This window comes from Grammomys surdaster, unplaced genomic scaffold (assembly GCF_004785775.1).
Source record: "Grammomys surdaster isolate TR1022 unplaced genomic scaffold, NIH_TR_1.0 145, whole genome shotgun sequence".
Lineage (NCBI taxonomy): Eukaryota > Metazoa > Chordata > Mammalia > Rodentia > Muridae > Grammomys > Grammomys surdaster.
This window is the reverse complement of record NW_021604603.1, coordinates 248,099-270,745: the sequence shown is the minus strand read 5'-3', so window position 1 is coordinate 270,745 and position 22,647 is coordinate 248,099. Positions and strand designations below refer to the sequence as shown.

The 22,647-nt window shown below is 42.3% G+C and overlaps 2 protein-coding genes across 5 annotated transcripts in view; one reads left to right on the top strand and one right to left on the bottom strand.

Annotated features, from left to right (window-relative positions):
* Positions 1–7,330: 7,330 nt before the first annotated feature.
* Yod1 (YOD1 deubiquitinase) lies at positions 7,331–13,854 on the bottom strand. Its single transcript, XM_028764767.1, has 2 exons — positions 13,527–13,854; positions 7,331–12,738 (listed from the first exon to the last, which is right to left on the bottom strand). The coding sequence occupies exons 1-2, from the start codon at positions 13,852–13,854 to the stop codon at positions 12,035–12,037; spliced, it is 1,032 nt and encodes a 343-aa protein (XP_028620600.1). The 3' UTR covers positions 7,331–12,034.
* Positions 13,855–14,451: 597 nt separating this feature from the next.
* The window catches only part of Pfkfb2 (6-phosphofructo-2-kinase/fructose-2,6-biphosphatase 2), a 43,504-nt gene continuing 35,308 nt past the window's right edge, over positions 14,452–22,647 (top strand). For 2 of the 4 annotated variants that reach the window (XM_028764754.1, XM_028764750.1), the window contains exons 1-2: positions 15,393–15,504; positions 16,593–16,700. In XM_028764754.1, the coding sequence (XP_028620587.1) occupies positions 16,613–16,700 (88 nt within the window). In that variant the 5' untranslated portion in view covers positions 15,393–15,504; positions 16,593–16,612. Of the gene's footprint in view, positions 14,528–15,392; positions 15,505–16,592; positions 16,711–22,647 lie in introns of those variants that run through there. The other 2 variants (XM_028764751.1, XM_028764752.1) reach the window with 2 other exon arrangements.

Sequence of the window (22,647 nt, the reverse complement as noted above, 5' to 3'; positions counted from 1 at the left end):
CTTAGAGCCAATGGACTGCTAAAGGGTAGGAGCAGTAGAAGGCTGGAGCTGGTTTGAGCTGAGTAGAAGGAGAGTAAAGAGAGTTTGGCAGGGTGGAGGCCCGTCAATGGAACTTGATTTTCCGTTTTGAAAGGAACGCACCAGTCCGGCTGGGCACTATTCTTTTTGTGCCTGCTGAGAACCAGACTTCTTGTTTAGACTAGCCTTCCTCCACTTGAAGCTGAAAGTACTCTGCAGGCTAACATTCCGGTGGCTTATTTTGTAGTCAGCTTTTCTAACTGCGCAGTCATTGACAGTTTCATATCCAGAAGAGGGTCTGGGCTCTCAAGGTTAGAGATGAAGCTGAATCATCCAGTCCTCAGAGCTTGCTGACAGCTGACCTGGCCTTTTTGTGTCTGGGGAAAAGCTAGATCACTCGGAAGGGAGAGAGCACTTGAACTCGTTTGGGTCTTTGGTACCTTTGGCTGCTTAGAGAAGGTGGCAATAGATATTAAATAAAAATAAAGTCAGCTGCCAACCAGTCTAGCAAGGACTTCTTTTGTGAGGAAATGACTGGTGTGCTCATGGAGAAGAGTAGGTCAAGGAGCCTCCTGCTTCCAGGAAGAAATTGCCCTCCAGGTACAGAGGCCACTTGCCAGGCAGCAGTTCTGCTATTTCCCTGAATATAGGCCATCCCCAGTAACTATCAATTTTTAAAGGTATTTCACTTGCCAGCAGTGAAAAGAAAAATTAGAAAACAACAAACAAACAAACAACCTTATGCAAGAGTCGCTCAGTTTAAGCCCCTGCTGTATGCTGGGTACGGTAAGCATTTCTTTTTTTTTTTTCCTTTTTGGTTTTTCGAGACAGGGTTTCTCTGTATAGTCCTGGCTGTCCTGGAACTCACTCTGTAGACCAGGCTGGCCTCGAACTCAGAAATCCGCCTACCTCTGCCTCCCAAGTGCTGGGATTAAAGGCGTGCGCCACCACTGCCTGGCCACGGTAAGCATTTCTATCTATGTCTTATTTAACTTTTGCTCCAACTTAGAAGCATTGCTATTCTTACTATGTACACTTCACAGGAAGGTTAAATGACAAGCCTGATGTTACCCAAGTGAGTAGTAGAGCAGATATTTTAATTCAGATTGTCCACTCCCAGCTTGCTTCATCGTCACTGTTCTCAGTTCTGTGATTGGATGCTCTGGTAAAAGCAATGTAAGGGAGAAAGGACTTGTCTGGGTTTTCAACTCAAGGGCTCGTCATGATGGGAGGTCCTGGTAGTAGAAACTCTGGCCAGCTGGTCACACTGGATGCCTAGTCAGGAAGCAGAGATGGCTAGTGGCCAACTTACTTCCTCCTTTTTATTCAGCCATCCAGGGCAGGGCCCCATCCATCGAATTGTCCAGCTGGAATTTAGTATTTGGGGAGGGGGGTCAACTCAAATAACCTAATCTAGATAAAACCTCACAGGCATGCCCAGAGGCATGTTTTCTAGATCCTGATTCAAGAAGCAAGACCATCAACTCTGTAGTAACAATTTCACGATTAGTGAAATGTAAGTTTTAAATATACTAATGTAGGGACACCAAGAATAGTTGGCATGGCATTTTGGCAGGAAACTAGGTTTTACAGTCCTTATTTTGAGAAATTCTGGCCATCTTTTCCTCATAGGCCAGTATCCTAGAGTGATACTCTTCTCAAATCCTTAGTTATATTGGCTCAGGATGCAAAGCCTTATTAAATGAACATCCTGGGTCTTCAGAATGTCTCATTTTCTGTTGGTGGGCTCAGCCATGGTCACATAGCTGTCTGCCAGCTTTCAACTCTCAGAGTTCTGAGACAAGTAGGCACCAGTAGCCAGCTAGGGGAGAGCGAGCCTAGTGCCACCTACTCATTTGTGAATGCACTAGACTCTTGAGTTCACTCACACTGAGGAGGACCCTAAACATTCATTTCCTACACTGTCAAAGTGACAATCAATATCAACCATCACAGCTGCTATGCATCAGTCTGCCTGTAGTTTGGAAAAGATTCCCCAGTGGGAAGCATAAAGTTCACATCACAGACAGCTTGTATAATTAATTCTAATAATTTGCTTCATTCCCTAGTTCATTTCTGACTTGTAGCTGTTTATATGTTTTATAGGAAGTCATGTGGTTTCCATCTTTCCTCTGTGACCGTAGAAGAGAAATAACTACATTATCCTGGGGCCAAGATGAGGAAGGACATCTGAGAAAGCTCAAGACAACCCAGTATTCTGTCAGCATCATTCACATCACGGATGACGGAGGTCTTCAGGACTATGATCTCTGTTTTTAATACATCATCTAAATATATGTGATGTCACAATACTAAGAAAACAGGAAGGGGATCTCCACATCAATTCACTGCAACTGGGGCTATACTCATGGCTGGGGTCACTGGATCTGATCCAGGTTTATAAAGGTGAAAACAGAAGCAAAACTTCAACAAATCTCTAAAAAGACTGAACAATTTCTCAACTTACAATAAAATTAGAATAATCAGGAGAGTCCCCTATCTTTTCCCAGGTAAGTGACTTACATTAAATAATTCTTTGACTTTCTCTCTTTCACTCTAGACATTTTCCTTGGGAAATGTTTCAGCTACGTAGGCACAACACTCTGCTGTCTACCACTGAGTTATAAAACATTATCATTCTAGCTGAAGCTACACAGAAGCCTTGGCCCCTCTCCCCATTCCCCAAAGCACACGCATATCCTGGTTGAAATAAACCACTACCCTAATTTGAATGTTTCCTGCCCTCCATTTCCTTGCTTTCCCTGGAATTGAGCATGGCTTGCTTTGCTTCATTTTTTGTTTGGAACAATCCGAACCTTTGAGGTTCCAAATGAATTACGAAGGTGGCCTAGGGAGGCAGAGACAGGTATGTATGCTAAGAGTTGAAATAATCAGTTGCTGGGCGGTGGTGGCGCACACCTTTGATCCCAGCACTTGGGAGGCAGAGGCAGGCGGATTTCTGAGTTCGAGGCCAGCCTGGTCTACAGAGTGAGTTCCAGGACAGCCAGGGCTACACAGATAAACCATGTCTCGAAAAACCAAAAAAAAAAAAAAAGAAAAAAAAGAAAGAAAGAAAAAGAAAAGAAAAAAAGAAAGAAAGAAAGAAAGAAAGAAAGAGAGAAAGAAAGAAAAAGAAAAAAGAAAACGAAGGTGGCCTGGACTACAGACAAGAGAAGACTTCTCAAGTCAGGAATAAGGCTTGACTGCCGAGGTAGGTCCTTTGTTTGGGGAGAGGTATTGCTGATAGTTGGAAGTGAATTCTTGTTTGAGGATCCGATGCTGACACCCAATTACAGATCAGCTTCCATGACTCCTCTGTTTTCAGTCTTTGTTCCTGCTGGTACACTGCTGTGGTATGGTTATCACCTTCAAGTTAAAGGCTAGTTTACTATTTCCTTCTTCAGTGAGTAAGGAAGTCACTTAAGTGACCCACATAAGGGCAGGTGTGCCTGGACACACATCCACACTCACTCCAAATCAAAATAAATAACATTGGCTCCTTAGGATACCTTACAAAGTCAGACTGCAAAACAACTGTGGGTCCCCATCCAAACTCTTAATGCTCCACACACATCACACTGACCAGGCCCTTCCTTTTCTCTTAAAGGAAACATGTGCTGTAATACGTGCTGGGGTTCTAAGTTCTAAAATACTGGCAGACAGGAAAGTTTACAGTTCAAGTAGAGGCTGGGGAATGAAGTGCTGATTTTAAATAAAGCATAGATAGGAATGGATTCAAAAGAGTAATTGTAAATTTGGCTACAAACCACCAAGCTTTTATCGAAGTACATGAGTCTGAAGCCAAACAGGAATGGAAACTAAACCATATACTGAATAGACTGTCATTTCCAACACTATTTAATTGCTAAGTAGGAGTAGGTTTTTCAGGAGTAGGTTCTTCCCTATCTCTTTTTGGAAGTTTCTCTACCCCACCTGCTGTGGAAATTTGGAGTCTATGTTTATAGGTTGGGTTTGGATATCTTTTTTTCTACTGAGCAAGAAAGCAGCTTTGCTTTTTATACAGTACTCTGTTCCCATCACATCTGTGCCCTCATTCTTACCCCCATGCCCATATTCTCCCCCCCCCCCGTTTCCTCTTACACACATGTTGACGGTTGGGGTATTAGAGATAGAATATGGTCACTCTTCCTTTTCTATGCATCTTTGTACCCTTCACTCCCATCATGTAAATTCCCTCTCAGTACACTAACATATACGTCATGTTTTCTATCAATTTCATCCTAAAGAAAAATTTTCTCCAGACTTCAGACCTGCAGCAGTTGGGGCCTGTTGTTCTGGAAGCTGCTCAATGGCTCTCATTCTGGTATCTTCATCAATAACTGGGATAAATCCCTTTCCTGTTATCTGGAGTATACACCTTTCTTGTGTTAGCTCTCTTCTTTTGGCACAGCAGTCTCTACTAATTTCCTAAGGACAAATGCTTAAAATTCTGTATGTCTGAAAACATCTTTATTCTTATCCTTGTATTTGATTGAGAGTGGCCTCATAGTTTTAAGTTACCATCTTTAGCTTCCAGTATTGCTATTGAAAAGCCTCCAAAGCATTTCTGATTATAAATTTTAGGCTCTTTTCTGTTTCTAGTATTTAGAAATTTACACAACAATGATGATATGTTTTTAAGAGTCAAAGACTTTATTTGAAGCTCTGGTTCTAGTCATATCAAAAGCTCTTGGACTTCCCAGTAAGAGCTAATAAAATTCCTTTGAGACAAAGATCTGAAGACTCATTGGAATGCTTTTATGTCCTTTCACTGACTCTACAACAAACATCAAAGTCAATGTCTAGTTCTTTATACTCTGACTATATTTATTCATATTCATTTATTCATATATAGATGTTTGTTTCATGCCCAGCATTTTACTTGAGCTGACCATACTGTAATAGCAAATAGAATTTGCTCTGCCCACAGTAAACTGAAGATAAATGCATATGTACACATCTGCACACATACATGTAATAAGGGCTTAAGGTAGCCAAAGATAGCACAAATCTGGATCCTTGCCCATTTCTAAAAGCATCTTATTTTCCTCTTCCCTCATCTGTACTGGTTGGGGAAATACTTCCCATCTTATTGAGTTTACAGATGCTGCATTTGCTGGTTGGGATGCTCTTCCTACTCTTTAAAGGACTAATTCCTCTGCAGTTTAGCATTCATCCTTCATGGCAGTTTTTCTCAAAGACTCTCCCCAGACTCACCAATTTTAACTTGCTGCTCCCCATCTCGCACATTGTTCTCTTCGTGGGACCCACATCATTCTATTTCTTTACAGCATTGGATGCATTTTTCTTTTCAGTGCATATAATATCCAGGGCAGTTCCTGACACAACGGCACCATTCAAAAACTGCTTACTGAGGGGATCTGTAGTTTTGTAACCCTGAGATAGGAGACAGCACACCCTACAAGTAGATCTTAGGAAGGGATTAACAGCTTACCTGAAATAGTTTAGCTTCTCCTAGACAAAGTAAAAAGTTTTTCTCAGTTTTCATTTTGAAAGTAAGAAAAACAAAACTGAAGGTGGGCATGATAATGCATGTATGCCTATAATCTTGGCACTTGGAAAATATCAGGAGGAAGGTCTCAATCCTGTTCTCAAGCTGGAGCCTACCTAGATTACTGAGTGAGACTCTCAAGAAAAAACAAAACAAAACCCACCTCGTACAAGTCCCCAAATTGGATGTTTTGATATTAAATGAACATCGTGGGAGGGCCACCTTTGCAAAAGGTCATACTTAAGTCTGTCCCATATTTTGGAGGTTTAAGAACTTGCTTGATTTCTCCTGTAATACTCATGCTCTATGAGAAATAATTCGATAAAGACCATAAGGAACATAAATTTCTTAGTCTCAGTAGGAAGTAATTTCAATCATAAAATACGGAACTCTGTTATTAACTGTCAAGTTTGGTCTACAATTTGGGTGGATATTTGGTACAGTATCTGCAAGGAGGAAGGGCACCGATAGAAATGTCTATGCTACCCGTTTCTCTCTCCCCCGCCACCTTCCCGCTCTCCTTTGTAGATTTCATGGTGGAAGTCTGTTGATAATCACAAGGAAGGTAAATGTCACGGACATTCGCTTCTAGAAACGTTAAGCCGGGAAATTCGGCTGAGTCTTCTGTTGCAGTAATGAAGAACAAAAAAAGGCAATAAAGAATTTGGCACATTACCAGGTCTGGAACAGGGAAAGGGCAGGCATGGTGTGGTATGCCTAACATCTTGGGGCCACATTTCTTCTGGAGAAATTTGTCCATTCCAGACCACGTGGCTGAGATGTTGAACATCTGAAAGGTACTTTTGATGGCTGAACTGAACAAGGACTATATACCCAGTGTAGCTTGGCACCTGAGTGCACTGCACTCTCAACTGAACTGCAACTCCTGTTTGCTTTATAGTTACTGTTACATTTAGTTACTCTGTGTACCCTGGCTCTTGATGCACTGCAACAGATACAAAGGCATCCATTTCAGAACACAATTTCAAAACAAAGCTTTTCTGTGGATTCCCCTGGTTTTAACTGCCGAGTTTCAGGCTGGGAGATGTAAGGTCTTCACCAACTCAAAAAGTATGCATTTGTCACAAATGGATGTTCTGCTTTTGTTCTGTTCAGCCTCTACCATATCCGAGATAGTCTTTCCCAAACTTTAATATGTGGAAGAAACCCTGATTCTCTGTGTGTGCGTGTGATACCGTAATACCATTTAAAAGGAGGAAATCATTTTGAAATTAATTTTTACCTAGTATTACATTATTTTTCAAGATGGCAGAGACCAACTGACTTCTTATATCACTAATAATGCAGGAGACATAACACAGGATTTGAGTTTTATTAGAATATTAAGGCCTCCATTTCTTTCTTGTTAGTTTCTTGTGTGCTGTGTGTGTTTATGGACTTAGGTCAATTAGAAAACTCTGGCCAATTCTAACAAGTCCATGGTTTCTAGTGTTTAGCTTCTGACACTGAAACATTATCCAGTGTCAGAGAAGCCACTATCTTCAAACAGATCTGAACCCATCCAGATCCTACTCTACTAAAACCAGGAACACCCAACCTTTCCAATTAAACAATCCACCCACAAAGGTTACTGAATTAAACTTAAGGAGATTTAGAAAGAAATTTAGTCAGTGAAGGGAATTCTGAGTGCCTCTGGCATTAGTAAAGAGAAATACTTAACTACTGGAAGGGCGTGAGAATCAGTTACACAAATCTGTGCTGTGGTTGTTGGAATATGTAACTTGAGTATAGCATTCTTTACTGGCCCTTTGCCCTTATCCCAAAGTATGCTCGCACAACAATGTTTTCACTTCATTTATTCCTTTAAAACAAGTCACTTCATACATTTAGATATTGAAAAATCACATACCATAAATAAAATGAAATGCATCTTAATAACAAAGGCAAAATCATGAGTTGTATAAAATGAAGTTAGACATCTCCCAGAGAGCAGCAGTGCATCAACTTTGGAAACTTGCTGGCAAACGACAAGGGAACATTCTGAAAGCAACACTAAGAACACATTTTTCATATGTCAAGGAAACAACTCTTTCTGTTTGGCCCTCTTTTATACCTTTGAAATTATGTTCTGAGCTCTGTATTTCAGGCTTTACTGGTGATTTCCTTATTTAAGGAACTCTGCCTCGATAAGACTATTTATTTTTCATTCTTGTCCTTTTGACAATCTATATGTACTTATTAGGCATTCTTAAAGAAAACAAATAATTTGGTACAAATGCATTTCCTGTGGCACCTTGAATGGCACAAATGTGAACATATAGCCCTTGTCCTTTAAGTAATTGATGGGTTACACTCAACTAAACATTCTATTATGTGTTCTGGAGTGAAGCCACATCAACTGGGTGGAAACTCTCAGCCTTCTTACCTGTAACTTAACCAAATCACACATTCGCTATACTTAAATTCCTATATACAAGTTCATGTGTTTCAAAACAAAGTAAAAAGGTGCACCATGTAAGATGCTTGTATTCATGGCCTTATAGATTTCCTTTTTAGTAGTACTCATCCTTTTCACCTTAAAATGCCATGGGAAGGCTAACACCCTCCCTTAAATCAAATGAATTAAGACAAAACACCCCATAACTCAGTAAACATAATACTTTGTTTTCCAAATAAAAGTCAAAGCACTGTAAACAAAATGTTAGCTAATTTTTGAAGAAAGAAAAACAACAACAACAACAAAACCAAACCTTTCCCACAACCAAGGCAGTCTTATATTCATTGAGTTGGATGTGCTGACACATTACAATAGACATTAAGAAAACATCCTGGGGCAGGAATGCTGATCAATAAGCACTTACCCTAGCAGCAAAAAGCCCTGGTTTGGATGCTTAGCACTCTGAGTAACAAATTAGCTGATTCAAATAAAGTGTTCCTTTAGGTTTGCAAATACTGCTTGCATATCTTACTCAAAATCAATTTCTCCAAAATAAGCTTGCTTAAAATGAAAGGTTTGATGAATGTACTCTTTAACAATCACATTACAGAAGCAACATTCCTTACCTTAGGGCATAGACCATGCTCCTAACAGTGAGTGAAATTAGACTGTATCATGAGATACACAAATACTGATGGCAACAGCTTATGAGAGCTGCTGGCTAGCAGCCCAGGCTTGTATCTTTACTGCCCTCAAGATCTTCTAGAGAGTTATGTAAACTTTTATTCTCTAATTTTTAAAGTGCTGCAAATGATGTTTCAACACATGAAAAATGTGATTTTTAATATATGTAAATTTAAGAAGGCCACCTGATTTTTTAATATATAACGTGTGTGTGTATAGATCACTGTTGCTTAATTTCACATATATCCTACTGTAATTTTCCCACAAAGACAGAAAATTCAACTAGGGAGGCTTGAAGGGAGGAAGCCAGCCAGACAAGTAAGTAGGCAGGAGCAGTTAGGGGCATAACTGGGTAGGGAAATAATGTTAATGTGGGATTCTGATTTTTCTGGGACTTGAACTCAATAGAGCATCCAAATGGCATTAATGGTATTAGTTCCTAACAACAAGGTTAGGCTGGCCAGTGACCACTTGATTATAACCACTTCACATTCATAGAGAGCTTTAAGAAATCAACCGTGAATCACTAGCAAAAGGTGTGGTAGCATCAGGATGCCTTCATGTGGGGTCATATCACAAAATTCCCAGAGACATTAATTTGGACTACTGCTGTGACTAAAGTATCTTTATAAAAACACACTGAATCTTTAATCCAAAAAAGAGTGGGGGACACTGGGGAAGTGGGGGCAAGGCATAATTTATATTCTACCACTAATGTAAACTGTCTCATTTGAATTAAGAAAAATTCTTGTAGGACAGGCAAAAACTGAACAGAAAGGGCTTCATTAGGACATAGTTTCTTTTAGCTTTGCTGCAACTAAATTCACAGATTTTTCAAAATCCTAAAAATAAGTTTTCTCACAATTTCAAGAGCTTAATAAACACAGGAAAAATACATAACGAAACTTTTAAATTCTATGAGGCTTAACAGCTTGTATTTGGAATGAACAGAAATTAATAATGAAATAATTTGCATATAATGCTTCACCTGGAATGTTTCACAACAAAAACACTACTTACTCTAAAACTAGTTCTCATATCAGCAAATGTTTAAAATGTCTTTTTGAAAGTCATTTTACTATCAAGTATCTACCTGGCAACCGGACAAACCAAGTAAAAGATAAAATAAGAAACAATCCCCTAAATAAATACTAAACACACAAATAACACTTAGAACAAAGATTTGATTTTTAAGATACCAGTGCTCATTCTATTTCTTTACATTTACTGAACAAATCCTCTGTACATTATATAGATTCAATTTTAAAGTGACAGGAATTTATTTTCAAAAAATAGAACATGCCTGACACATTATAAGTTATTCAATAAATACTTGTTACATGAACAAACTTCTGGATCCAAAAGTTTAGAAATACTGAATTTGGATGCTCAAGTGGTAAAGGAAGGCAAGCTTTATAAATACAATGCATAACCCAGTGTTACATTTTTAATGTACAGCTTTAAATTAAATTTTTTATAGAGGAAACAAGAGTTTTTAAAAAAATCTAAATCAGATGACAAGTACAAAGAGACTTTTGTGACAATCATTTACATGTCATGAACACCAAATGTTCAGCATCCTAAGCTCACTAGTACTATCTTTAAGGCTCGGCTAAAAAAAGAAAATTAAACATTTCAATTTATATTACTATAGTAATGCCATTGCCTGCCTGACTATGTGCACAAAGGGTATTCAAGAAAAGTCACCTGGCCAGACATGGTGGCCCCGCTTGTAATCTCAGTACTCAGAAGGCAGAGGCAAAAGGATCGCTTCGAGTTGGAGGAGCCTGGTCTATATAGCAAGTTCCAGGCCAGCAAGAAACACACAGGCAGACCTTGTCTCAACCCAAGAAAGAATGTCATCTGATGATTGAAGCATACGTTGTGAACTGTTCAACTGTCCTTAAAGGAACTTTCTAAATTGTTCACTCTAACATTCCTTCATTTGACATGGTCATCATTATCACATAAAAGGCTAAGGGTTGACTTTGATTTTAAAACATTTGCTAAGAAGAATCATGGAAAGATGTTAAGTGCTTTAAAGTGTGCCAATCGTTCGCTGAGATATTTAATGAATGAGATCAAGATACCAAACCTCACAACAGTATGCCTCTTTACATCATATGACAGAATATACAACAAATTATAACTTAGCATCCCTGATCTTTAGAAGAATTAAGAGGTAGAACACTTTACCTGGAAGATTCTATAGTGAAGCTAAGTTTTGAGAGCACATGCCTTGAGGATCAACCCATCCAGCAAATGGCTACATACCTGACACTAGGCAGCAGTATTCTGAGAGAGCTGTATAAGGCAAGGGTTTTAAAACTTTGTATATTTTGTAAGTGAAACAAACCAAATCAATTATTTAAAAACTGAAAGTCAAAGATCACAGATGAACAAAGTACTAACTTGCAGAAATGTGGAATATCCAAAAGATCATAGTAGAACTATGAACACTGTTATCTATGAAAAAGATTTTCAGGAAACCAAAGCATACCATTGACACTTTAGAGGAAGACTTGTTTGTAAGAAGTGCTTTGAGCTGAAGAGCTGAGGAAATGAAATCCCTCCAGAAAAATTTATATGCTAAAAAGCAAAAGAACTAGACACTCAAATTTTCAAGATACTTCTTAAATTTTAAACTAAATCAGCAATTAAAAAGGCATACCCTGCTTCATTAAAAAAAATTATCTAATGTGACAAACACCAATACATGAATTGCATTAAAACATGAGGCCAACAGTCTTTTAAAGCTTCAGTAAGCTGCTTCAGGCACCTTTTCCCCTTATACATTCTACTTTTATACACTAGAAATCTCAACAGGACCATATCAATTCCTGTCTTAGATAACATTCTCAAGGGATATACTTATCCCTGTAAAATTGCATTTAATGTACTTGCAAGTAGTTAGATACACTTATAAAGTCTACCAAATTGCAATATAAAAAGTTTTGACAATTCTGAGTATCTTCATTTGATGAATCAATTCAGAATTTAGAAACTACTAACTCATTCAAAGTTATTAAAAGGAATCAACTACTGGAGACACTGTGGTATCTGTCCAGTGGCCCTCCACAAGACTTTCCACATTACCTAAAATATGTTTTCTTCTATAAGCTAAAGCCACTGGGTGCTGGTTTATAATACAATCCAGTCTTCGGGTTAGCATCACAAGTGGCCAAAACCACCTATTCCGACACCCCAGTAGAAAGAGGGCATGCCACTAGTGTAGACACACATCTGTAAACTTGCACACTGATTTTAATCTTAATAAGGAATTTCAGTGTCAGTCATACTGGTTTAAGAAAAAAGGATGGTCCAAGCATTGGGTTCTATTCTGTAGGGTTATGAATAGCTTATTAGAAAACCCAGAGCCCTCTGGATCTGTGAGGTAGTAGGCTCCAATTCCTATGAACAGATCACACCTCTCCAAAGTTGGTATGGCCTGTCTCCCTGGCATGGTCCCTTGCTTCCGCTTGTCCAGTTAGGCCCTTCTGACACACCATGCATCTCAGGGTGAAGCGGTTTACATCAGTGAACTGTCTCTTTCTTCTAGCTTCATCAGCTAATTCCAGTGCTTGGACAAGAACAATATCATCATTTGAGGAGAAAATGGTCAGAGGAGGGGTATCCGCATCAGGGAAAACCCGCTGAAGAGGATCATAGTGAATGCCATCGTAGATCAGCAGAACCCTTTTGGTATATCCCGCATCTTCCCCAAAACGATCAATTCGGACTGTCTGTGTATCTACTACACATATTTCACATTGATAAAACTTAGACAGGATTGATATCTCAATTGCTCCCCCCCAAGTGTCATCCCTTCTGATCCAATCACAGTATTCTTTGTTTGTTTTTCCCAGGATTGCCTCACTATACAAGTCTGGATCACTGGCTACAATTTGTGCTATGAGGCGTCTCATCTCAGGGGCACAAGCTGGATTCAAGACTCCTCCTTCAACGACATAGTACACACTGGTAAAGAGGCAAGAGTTGTCTGCTGGGACTGCGGTTCTGGTAAGCACAGGCAGAGTTTCCCTGACATAACTAGGAGCACCATGTTTGGAAAACGCAGGTGAAGCTTTTGGTCTGGTTTGGTCTTCTTCAACAATCAGCATGTCACCTGTTAAAAATAAAACAAATCCAGAACTGCAGAGAAATTATAGATTGGGTGTTTATTAGCCAACTCAGGAAATTTAGAAACCGAATGAGTTAAAGGTATAAAGCAGTGTTACTAAGGAGAGCATAACTTTGTAAACAAGAGGCCAGTAACTCTGTTTGTGTTTAGTTCACTGTGTCTTCAGAAAGAGGAAAACAGAACAAAATGCTTCGCGTTGCATTTCAACTTAAAACCAAATCTTTCAGATGTTCTCCACAGACTAGGTCATCTGGGTGTTCTTGCACTTCGCATGACTATACCATTTGTCGGTTCGAGGGGCCTTGGCACAAAATGGAAAGCTTTTAGTGGTCAACACCAACGTTCAAGTTCTAAAACTGGGGACAAATAACTGCTGTTGGTTAATTCTACAGTAAAAACACGTCCAAGTGTATATGGAACAAACTAAAAAGTTAACTGAGGGAAAACTAATTAAGACAAAAATCGGTATCTCAACTGCTGACCTGCGGATCAGGATAGGGAAAAAGAACCATTCTGTCAGGGAAAAGGGTCCTGCTGTCCTTTGGGAAAGCAGAGAAAACGAATGATCGGGAAGCAGGCTAGGGAACAGGGAGCTTCAAGACTCTAGGCTTGTCTCTAAATCATTGGTAAATGACTTGACACCTGCCCCGGCCTTCCCGGAGGTCTGGTCCTCGAAGCCCCTAGTTGTCACACCGGCACTCTGCCTTATCGGCTTCACTCTTCTCCCCTCAACGTCCTCCAAGACTTCCCCGGCCCCAGCCGGTTGCCCATACCTGACTGGATGGGCAGGTCCCCAAGAGTGATGTCCCGGTCGCTGAGATCCAGGCACTCCGGTGGGTAGCCGACGAGGATTCGCTGACTGCCCGGAGCGATGCCCGTGATAGCGGCGATTTGGCCCTGCAGTTCCCGTAAGCGGGTCCGGCTGGAAAGACCCTGCAAAACGTGGGTGCCACCTTTGGCCTTGCAGCGGAGCCGCCACATAGTGTCGGCCGGCCGGCCTCCTGCGGAGCCAGCCTTGGTCCCAGCAACAGCCTGGGAGACAGCGCCGGAACAACCAGCGGGGGGGACCCCAAAATGGCCGCCTTTCGCGCCTCCAAACATCGCGAGAAGTAGCCGCTGGGGCGCCTCTCGCGACACCTCGATGGGGACTCGGCCTCGGCCCTTCCAAAAAACCGCGCGGGCTCTTAAAGTGATAAGGGCGGCCGCCGGTGAGCGCTCCGGTGAGGCGAGCTTCGCGTCGGCAGCATTTATGCTCCAGGGAGGAGGGCGGGGGAAGGAGTTCCCGAGTCTAGCAGAGCAGAATGTCACCCTGCAGGGAGGTCGGAAATGATGAAAGCTGCCTCCGAAACATCAGGCAAAGCAGACTCATCGTCGAGAAGGTAAACAAATGCCAAGACAGGTCAAAGGACCGGCCAGTCAGTCACACTGCTGACGAGGTTCGCGGCTGCACCGAACTGATTCATCGAGGCCAAGTTGGACGGGACGACCGGAGTCCTGTGAGACGAACTGGAAAGCGTCCATCTGCCACCTCAGAAAGACTGTATGAGGTCAGCAGCCGTGCCTGGGGCGATTGCCTCACTCGCGGGGTGGCAGTGTTCAAGAGGACTAACTCTTGTCATCCGGATTCCAGTTCGATTCCTCGTATCTTGGGAATGAAGTCCTCGTTGTGGCTGAGAGACAGACGAAGGACGGGGAAGAGGAGACCTAACCAGTTAGCTAGTCAGTTTCCAGCTTTGTAACGCCGAGAGCCGGAGACTGCCTTGACCCAAAGAAGGTGTGCAGTAAACGCCGACTAATGACAGTTTGCAGCGCTTTAACAAGCGGGGGGTTGTAAAACGCATACCTGCGTTGTGTGGAAGATGACTTGACTCCCCGGTAAAGAAGGAACGAGTAAAAGCAACTCTAGGGTCCCCCTCCCCACTGTGGACTGTCAATCAGGCACCAACGGTGGGCTGGTGGAGTAACTTTGATAGGTAGTTCTGGAGTACGTAAACCCCACTGCAACAGCCTCGACTGTGAATCAATGACAGCAAATCTGTTCCTCTCCACCCTTACACCAGGAGCGGGTGCAGCTCGCCTCCTTGGCTCTTCAAGAATGACCCCAGATAACATAGCCTGGGTCCAGGGTTGCAGGAGGAAATAAAAGGAACCTGCTTTGGAGTCACCTGGAAGGTGACTGAGAAGCTCCCGGATCCGTAGCTTCCAGGATCCTGACCATATGTCGTAGTTAGCCCTTGCATTCTGGTAGCCAGCAAGGCATCTTTAAAAGCCGACATCAATCTCCCAGAACCTAGTCTAGCTGGAGATTCAGGAATGAAGGCGTTAACCCTCATTTTTCACCAGTCACTCCCACGCAAGATGTCACCCCAAACAGGTCTCGCGAGAATAAGAAAAAAAAAAGTAAGGCTTTTAATGAACCCCCGCCTTCAGCTCGATTTGTTTCCAAGCAACAATGCCACCAAGCTCCACTGGGTCGGCTGCCTCGGGAGCTGACAGCCTTAGGTTGTCACAGGTTCCCCCCCCCCCCACCCAGACCCCAGGAGCCCGCCCCCTGGCCTGCAGGTGCTTCATTGGTCCAGCGTGCCTCCAGGTGAGGCTGACGCGAGGGTGGGCGGGGCCAGTCGCCCCACGTGACTCGCCCCAATCTCCGCGAGCCCGGACTTCTTCAGTCTGTCTGCCAGCTCTGGTTCCCGGCGCTCCGGTGGCGACACCGGGTCTACAGCGGGGAGGACGAATAGGACAGGTCTTAGGGTGAGCGATAGTTGAGCGGTCTGGACGCGGGGCTGGGGTGTTGCGCGGGCGTGGTTAAGGTGCAGAGTGACCGTGCTTCGTGCTTTCGGCAAGTGTAGCTCCCATGAGGCTCCTGGGCGTGCAGCCCTGTAGGGACGCTGAGCCGGAGCTGCTGTGTGAGGACTGCAGAATTGGCTCTGTCAGGCCAGGAGCCGTACACGGTTTTCCTTTTTGTCTTTGTCTCTTTTTTAAATGGAATCTTTTGTCTTGAGCTCCGTGGTATCGGGGTTTGAGAAGTGAGCCCCAGTCTCTCTCGCCCTAGTTGATACCGGGGACCCAAGGCTTATTTTGCAGGTAATGTTGAGTAAGTCATTTACTTCCGCTGCGCCCTAGGGGATGGATAGGAAAGGGCAGAGGCTGGAGAGCACAGAACGGCAGAGAATGTAACATGCTAGGGCTCTCTCAGTTCCACTACAGTGCTTCCTTCCTAGAATGTGCTTTCACCCCGTCCCTCTCAACACAATCCCCAAATTCATTCACATTCTCTCCCTCTCCCTCCCCACGTTCCCCTCTTCCCCTCCCTCTCCCTCTTCCTCTCCCTTTCCCTCTCTCCTTCCTTCTCCCCCTCTCCTTCCCTCTGTCCCTCTGTCTTCCTCTCCCTTCCTCCTTCAAGACTTAGTTTTACCTTTGGATTGTGATTGCTTTCTTGATAGTGGACTCAATCTATCCCCACTGATTGCCACCTCTGTTCTGTCCATATTCTTAAAACTAGAATGTGAGGTCAGGAAACTCGAACAACTTTGGTTGGTTGTCTTCATTTGTCAATTCTGTAAAATAAGATGAAGTAATCATGCTAGGAAAATCTGCTTTATTAAGATTATTGGAAGGCTTGCTGGGTTTGAGATGTATGACCGTGAAGCAAGTCAGCAAAGAAATGCAAAGTTGGAGTGCAACTGGATAGCTGAGGAGTCAGGCTTGTGACTTATCCAAGAACAGTGTTTGACCTGGATCTGCATAGCGGGTCTTCCTTGTATCACACTAATCCTCTGCATCGTTTTTAGGGACACCTTCCTTCGCTTCTTTCTATTGTATTCTCTCTTTCTTCCCAGGTGCCTCCTGAAGAACTACCATGTCTGGGAATAGTACATTTTCCACAGAAGATAGCAGCAGCTATAAACCCAGCGCCTCAAACCTCCGCAGGGCAGGGAAGAAATGCTGTGAGTTCTGGTAAAGAGTGACTGACTGCTGATCCTTCTTAGGATTTTTGTCCCAGAAATGTATTTGTATCCTAGACTTTTGCTCTGTGTGGGTGGAGAGTAATTCTTTGCATGACAATTTATGTTTTATTTATTTTGTGCCTGGATCTTACCACAGAACCCCAACTTGCTAGGTACTTGCAGTGTAACCCAGGCTGCCCTCTGACTCATCATACAAGTTTCCTCTTGTAACCTCTTGAGTAGAGACGTGTGCCTGTGTCTCACATGGCATAGGACTTAAGACAAAGTCCACAGTGAGCAATTCCCCGTCTCAAACTAGAAGGCTTAGTGTCTTTGGGGCTTCGTGCTGCTTTCATTAGGGATATGTGGGGAGCTAGAGCAAGTTATTTTATACATAGGATGGCCAAGTGTCATGGTACAGGATTAACCTGGGGCTGTCACTCTCAATCCCTTTACCTCTTGGACTGTGTTCTTGGAAGGTGACACTTATTGCATTCATTGAAGGCAGAAGCCAGGTATGGTGGCCCACACCCATGATCTAAACCCTGGTGAGATGGAGGCAGAGGGTCAGGGGTTCAAAGTTGTGGTCAGCCACACATATTTAGTTCAAAGTAAGCCTGAGTTACTTGAGACCTGTCTCCGAAAACAAATACAAGTTGGAGGTGAGAGCTAGCACTTAAATCCTGTTCCTCCTGGCCATGAGGTAAGTGAGCTCTGACATGTGACTCACAGTGTCTGGTGCTTGAAATTCTTACAGGGTTAGCTTTGGGGTTTTGCAGATTCTTTTACACAAGCATTTTAATGTACAGAGATGGCAGAGATGGTGGCAGGGGAATGAAGCATCATTTCTTGTCCCCTTGACTCTACATTCCTAAGCAAGGCTGTATACTTCCTTAGAAATCTGGGGCATTGGTCCTCAGATATTTCTGGAAACCTCAGGAACCTTCTAGCACTCTTCCTACGGGAACCTCTGGTCAGTTCTCATTTTATGGAAAAGTGCTCATGTGTATACTTAGGTGGAAGGAGGTAGTTAGTGTGCGATCTGTCTGGTCAGTTACCTCAGAGTTCCATGGGGTGTCACGCTCTTTCTTGTTACTTTCATGCCTTTTATCTGGTTTCCATGAGGCATATGCTGGATTGATGGAGTTACAATACTGGGCTTAGCACATCTCTATGGTTAGGGTTTCCTTTTCTTGCTAGGCCAACAAGCTGCCACCTAAGGCAGACTGTCTCATGAGTAAACTTAGAGCATGATGCTTAATTATAGTCCCTTTGGTCTGTCTTTTGGGGTTTGAATGGTGGTTTTGCTGTTTCCTTGCTATGTACCCTTGAACAATTTGCTTAAGCTCTCTCTTTCTCAGTTTACTCTGTAAGGAAGCAAGCCTCCTCTCTCTGTGCCCTTTTACTGTCTCCTCTCCTTCCCTTCTTGCTTTTGACATGTCTCACTCTGTAACCCAGATTGGCATTAAACTTGTCATTTTTTTGCCTTAGATCCAGAGTGATTGGATTACAGGTGGACACTGCCACTCTTAACCTAGTTTACTCCATTGTAAAGTGGAGACACTCTGGACTTCATAACTGTAAATCCTCCCAGAAATGATGTGAGAAATAGATAAGTACATATAGACAAGTGCTGCTGAGATGGATGTTGGACATAGCTGCTGTCGTTTTTCACAAGCGACTCTTAACCTTTTGTATCTACCTTGAAACATTACATATAAGTAGACTTACATTTAAATGCTGCCAGCATCTCCTAATTTAAGAGCCCTGTAAAGAATCATCTTTTCAGTGAAGAACAGATACTATTATTTGACAATATCGTTACCCAGTTGTTGTGATCCAGTGTGTCTCTCTTAAAAGGAGTGTGCTTCAGTTACTAGGCTATGTAGTCCGAAAGACAGCAGAAGGGTGGGAGTGGACTTCAGAAAGAGCTCGTTCCTATCGACAGCCCTTCTAGCTCTGCCTTGCTCTCGACTAGCCACTCAACTAGCCGTTCCTGCCTGCTTCCAGAGCTCTGCGAGAGCTTTACATCATAATCTCTAGACTCATCCCTGCTCCAGATGTTTTTTGATCTAATCGCTACTCTTTTAAAACTGCTTTTTCTACCCAACTAAAGGACTCTGAGATGTCATTTCTGTACCTAATCTTTCTTCCTTCACAGCTAGACCATGAGATTTTGAGATCCTTAGGAGATTACAGTTTGTTTTTCTCTGCTGTGCACAGAGACTTGGCAGTTTGATTGTTATAGACATCTTGTTCTCATCCATCTTACTAAGGAGAACAGATTCATAGGCACCTATTCTGCTTTGCTGCCTGTCCTTTTTTAAGAACCTCACTCAGGGTAAGTACCTTCTCTAAGTTGATAAACCCAGCCTCACCCTATTTGCATTGTTTTGAGACTGTGCCTTGTTACAGACTCCCTGGTTGCCTGTGTTGTTTTATTTATAGCACAACTCCTGTCTCCTTGCAGCTCTTTACACCTGCTTGCTAACTCTGAATCTGAGAAGTGACTGATTTCTCCTCAGGCAAAAAGATGACTGTAGTGAATGAGCCAAACCCTTCAAAGGAGCCTTTGGGACTTAAATTGTTTCGGGGTTGGGATTGTAGGAGGGAGTGCTGGATGGGGTACATTCAAGGTACCCAGGGGAGGGGCTCTAGAGGTCACTGAGAGGAGGGTCTTATATGCTTACTTGCTTTCTTTCTTCCTTTCTTTTTTTTTGAACAGTGCCTAAATGTTTTTCATAACCTACATTTTTCAAATTAGACAGTTTTGCACAAAAATGACACAAAAGGAAACTTAAATTACCAATAGTTTACATGTAAGCTTGATTCCAGTCTTAATGAAAAGTAGAACTGAAACAGAAACCCTCAGGCAAGCTTCCACGTTGCACTCCTGTTCTGTGACTTGCAGCTGTTAGCGCTCCTGGAATCTTCGATTGTTGCTTTCAGGCTACAAATATATGCTTTCTTTATTAAGTCCTTTCACTCTTTCTCAACTTTTGTTTATTTATTTATTTTAAAAATATTGCTAGTGGATTTGGAGAAGACAAATGTATTTTTCCCTAAATACAAAAGCAGTGTGGTTTAGAAAAGCTCAATTAATGCAAGAAGAAAATGTGGAAGGGAAAATCCCTTCCAGTCTCTCCTATCTTTGCTAGATTCACTTCTTTTAGGTGTTTAATTACAAACATAGGTGTACTTATGATATACACACTCTTCTGTTACCATTTCCTTATAAAGAGTTTACTCTACTTTGGACTGTTTTTTTTTTTTTCATGTTGGTAAATCCAGATTTACCTTTCTACACTGTGTGAGTTTCAGCCAATAGCTGTGTGAAGCTTTTCACTATCATACAGAACACTTCACATTAGTACTTCTATCTGCTAATATCAACAGCTTTTCTTACAGAAGTAAAAGGAGAGTGATAGACCCAGTAGAATCTTCATCCACATTGAAAATGTGTTCTTTGAGTTTTCAGTTCCTCAAGATATCTATTTGCTGGAGGTTGGGTATTACTGACTATAGCTACACTGCTTAAAAAACTACCAGTTTTCTAGTATGTGGCTACAGTTCTCTGAGCTTATTTCATACTTATCAGTCAGATGGCAGAAGGCAATCAGGGTTTGCAGCTTCTAATGAATAAAATTAAAATGATATTAATGATACATGCCTTATGGGTTGCATATTTCAAAATGCTGGGCCCATTTAATGTTGATAATGGAAAAAGTCCTTGGCCATGAGAAGACCAGGAACCATTACTCGCCTAGACATTCTCCCAGATAAGCATGGAGAACACAGTCATGCTTTCCATGGGACCTTTTGTCAGGTGCTAATGTGAGGGCCAAGAACCAGCAGATTAGGCTGAATAGCAGTCACGAGATAGTGTGGTTAAGAAGCCTGACCTTGACTTTCTTGTGGTCCTGAGGGCCAATCGCTTTCCTTCCCTAGGCTTTAGTTTTCCCATTTATATGAAAGAAACTGTCAAGCTCTGATTTTGACTAAGCAAATTCATAAAGAGAAAATGAGTTGAAGCTAGATAAGCCAGTTTAATTTCAAATAAAGAAGACAAAAAGAATTTCAGGGTTGAAACAGTTTTCCACTTTAAGAAATGCTGTCACTGTGTTACCAGGTCAATCAGTAGGAAGTACCTCCATTCAAACTTAGGTGGTGCTTTGCTTTTTCAACAGATAGGAAACCATCTTCCTTGTTTTACCAGTGTGGCAGTTTGAGAGAGGAAGTGTTGTTTAGTTTTGTTTTCCTTTCTCTTTTTCCAGAAGTTGAGAAGCCATGGTTATACCAGGTGTGTGAAGCCCTGGTTATAGCAGATGTGTGCGTGCGTGTGTGCGTGCGTGTTTGTGTTTGTGTGTATGTGTGTGTATGTGTATGTTCTATGCATGTTCTAGACTGAGGCTGGTGCTGTGGTGCTGAAAAGTAGGAGTATGGAGTGCCTGTGGCACAACCCTGTGTTTTCTTTTGTACTTAGCTTTCTTTGTCCAGTATGGTAAGCATAGAGCAGCCACTCCTTGGTTTCTTTTAGAGCAGCTGCTAAGCATGCATTTGTTCTAAACACTGAGGAGGGAAACAGCACCTTTGGGGAAAGTGACTAATGAGCTGGAAGATGTGGCAGAGAGGCCTTTAAGTACAGCTGATGTGCCAAATCATTGCACATCCAGAGGAGTATGCATTAAGCTGGGGAACATGAAGACTCAGGGGTTTTACTACTCCAGCCTGATGCCTGGTAGGGTTGTTTGCCTGCTAAGGGGTCAGTGCTCAGTGACTTAGGCCACAGAGGCTGTATGGTGTTGTTTACTCATCTCTAAGCTCCTTGTTTAGATAGAGATGAAAATTGCTTAGCTGCTCCTTTACCTGTCTTGGTAGAGCTCCTTGTCCTGAGTCAACACTATCTCCCATGCAATGGGGGTTGGACTCTCGGTAAGTGATCTCTTAGTTCTTTTTGAAGGAAGGAATCCAGTCAAGAGACATTTAATAGAATGCTCAAACAGAAGTTTATTTAGCAAAGTGAAGCAAACAGCCTAAAGAGATTGAAGTATGCTTCTTAAAGCAGGGAACAGCCCAGTTGGTTCTGAAATGTGGGTTTTAAAGAACTTTTTGTGAGTATCTTGTAGGTGGGTGCCTTTCTCCTTCCAAACTGTAGTGGACCACATCTTCTTTTTAGCTTTTTTCTTCTCATGTTCCCTACAGAAGGGGAGGTGTCACAGCAGCAATGCATATGATATAATGATTTCAGGTCTTTGGAGAAGGAAGACCCTTCGTAGTGTGCATGTATGTGAAATGCCCTGATGCCTTTGTTTCTGGCTCAGTGAGAGCAGCTTCACTGCAGCTTTAGAGATGCTAAACCTCAGTAGTGTTCTCTTCACCCTCCTGGCACATGGTGATGGCCCTTTTGCAAAAGGGTGCCAGGAAGAAGAAGCTTAGGGTATATTTTTGCCCTTTGTTGTCTGTGTATAGTCTTTCTCCATGGAGAGAGCCTTCAGCTTGAGCACTCCTGGATAACCTCAGTTTGGGTCTTGACTTCAAGAAAGAGGTGATCAGGCACAAATGCAGGTCTTTTCTTTACTACTGCTTTGTGGCGGCATGGACAGGGAGGAACCAGTTCCTTTAGCACACTGAAAAGGCCTCTTGTTGGGAGAAAAACTGTCTGGGAATCGTGGATATGCTTCCAATGCTGGGTTGACACTTGACTAATTTGTGTGTTGTAGAAGTCACTAGCAGTCTAAGCCCACAATCCAGTGAAACTTAAATTTGTAAATGAACATTCCTGAAATAAGTTAGTTACTATAGAAAGGTAAGTAAGACAACTGTCTTGCTCATCAGTCATCTTGTTTTTATATGAGCTATTGAGGCAGGCAAGCCCCCATGCCCTTGTGTTTGATCCTGAACCTTTATCAAGTCTAGTCAAACTTTTACCCTGTAGGCTTTGCTGACC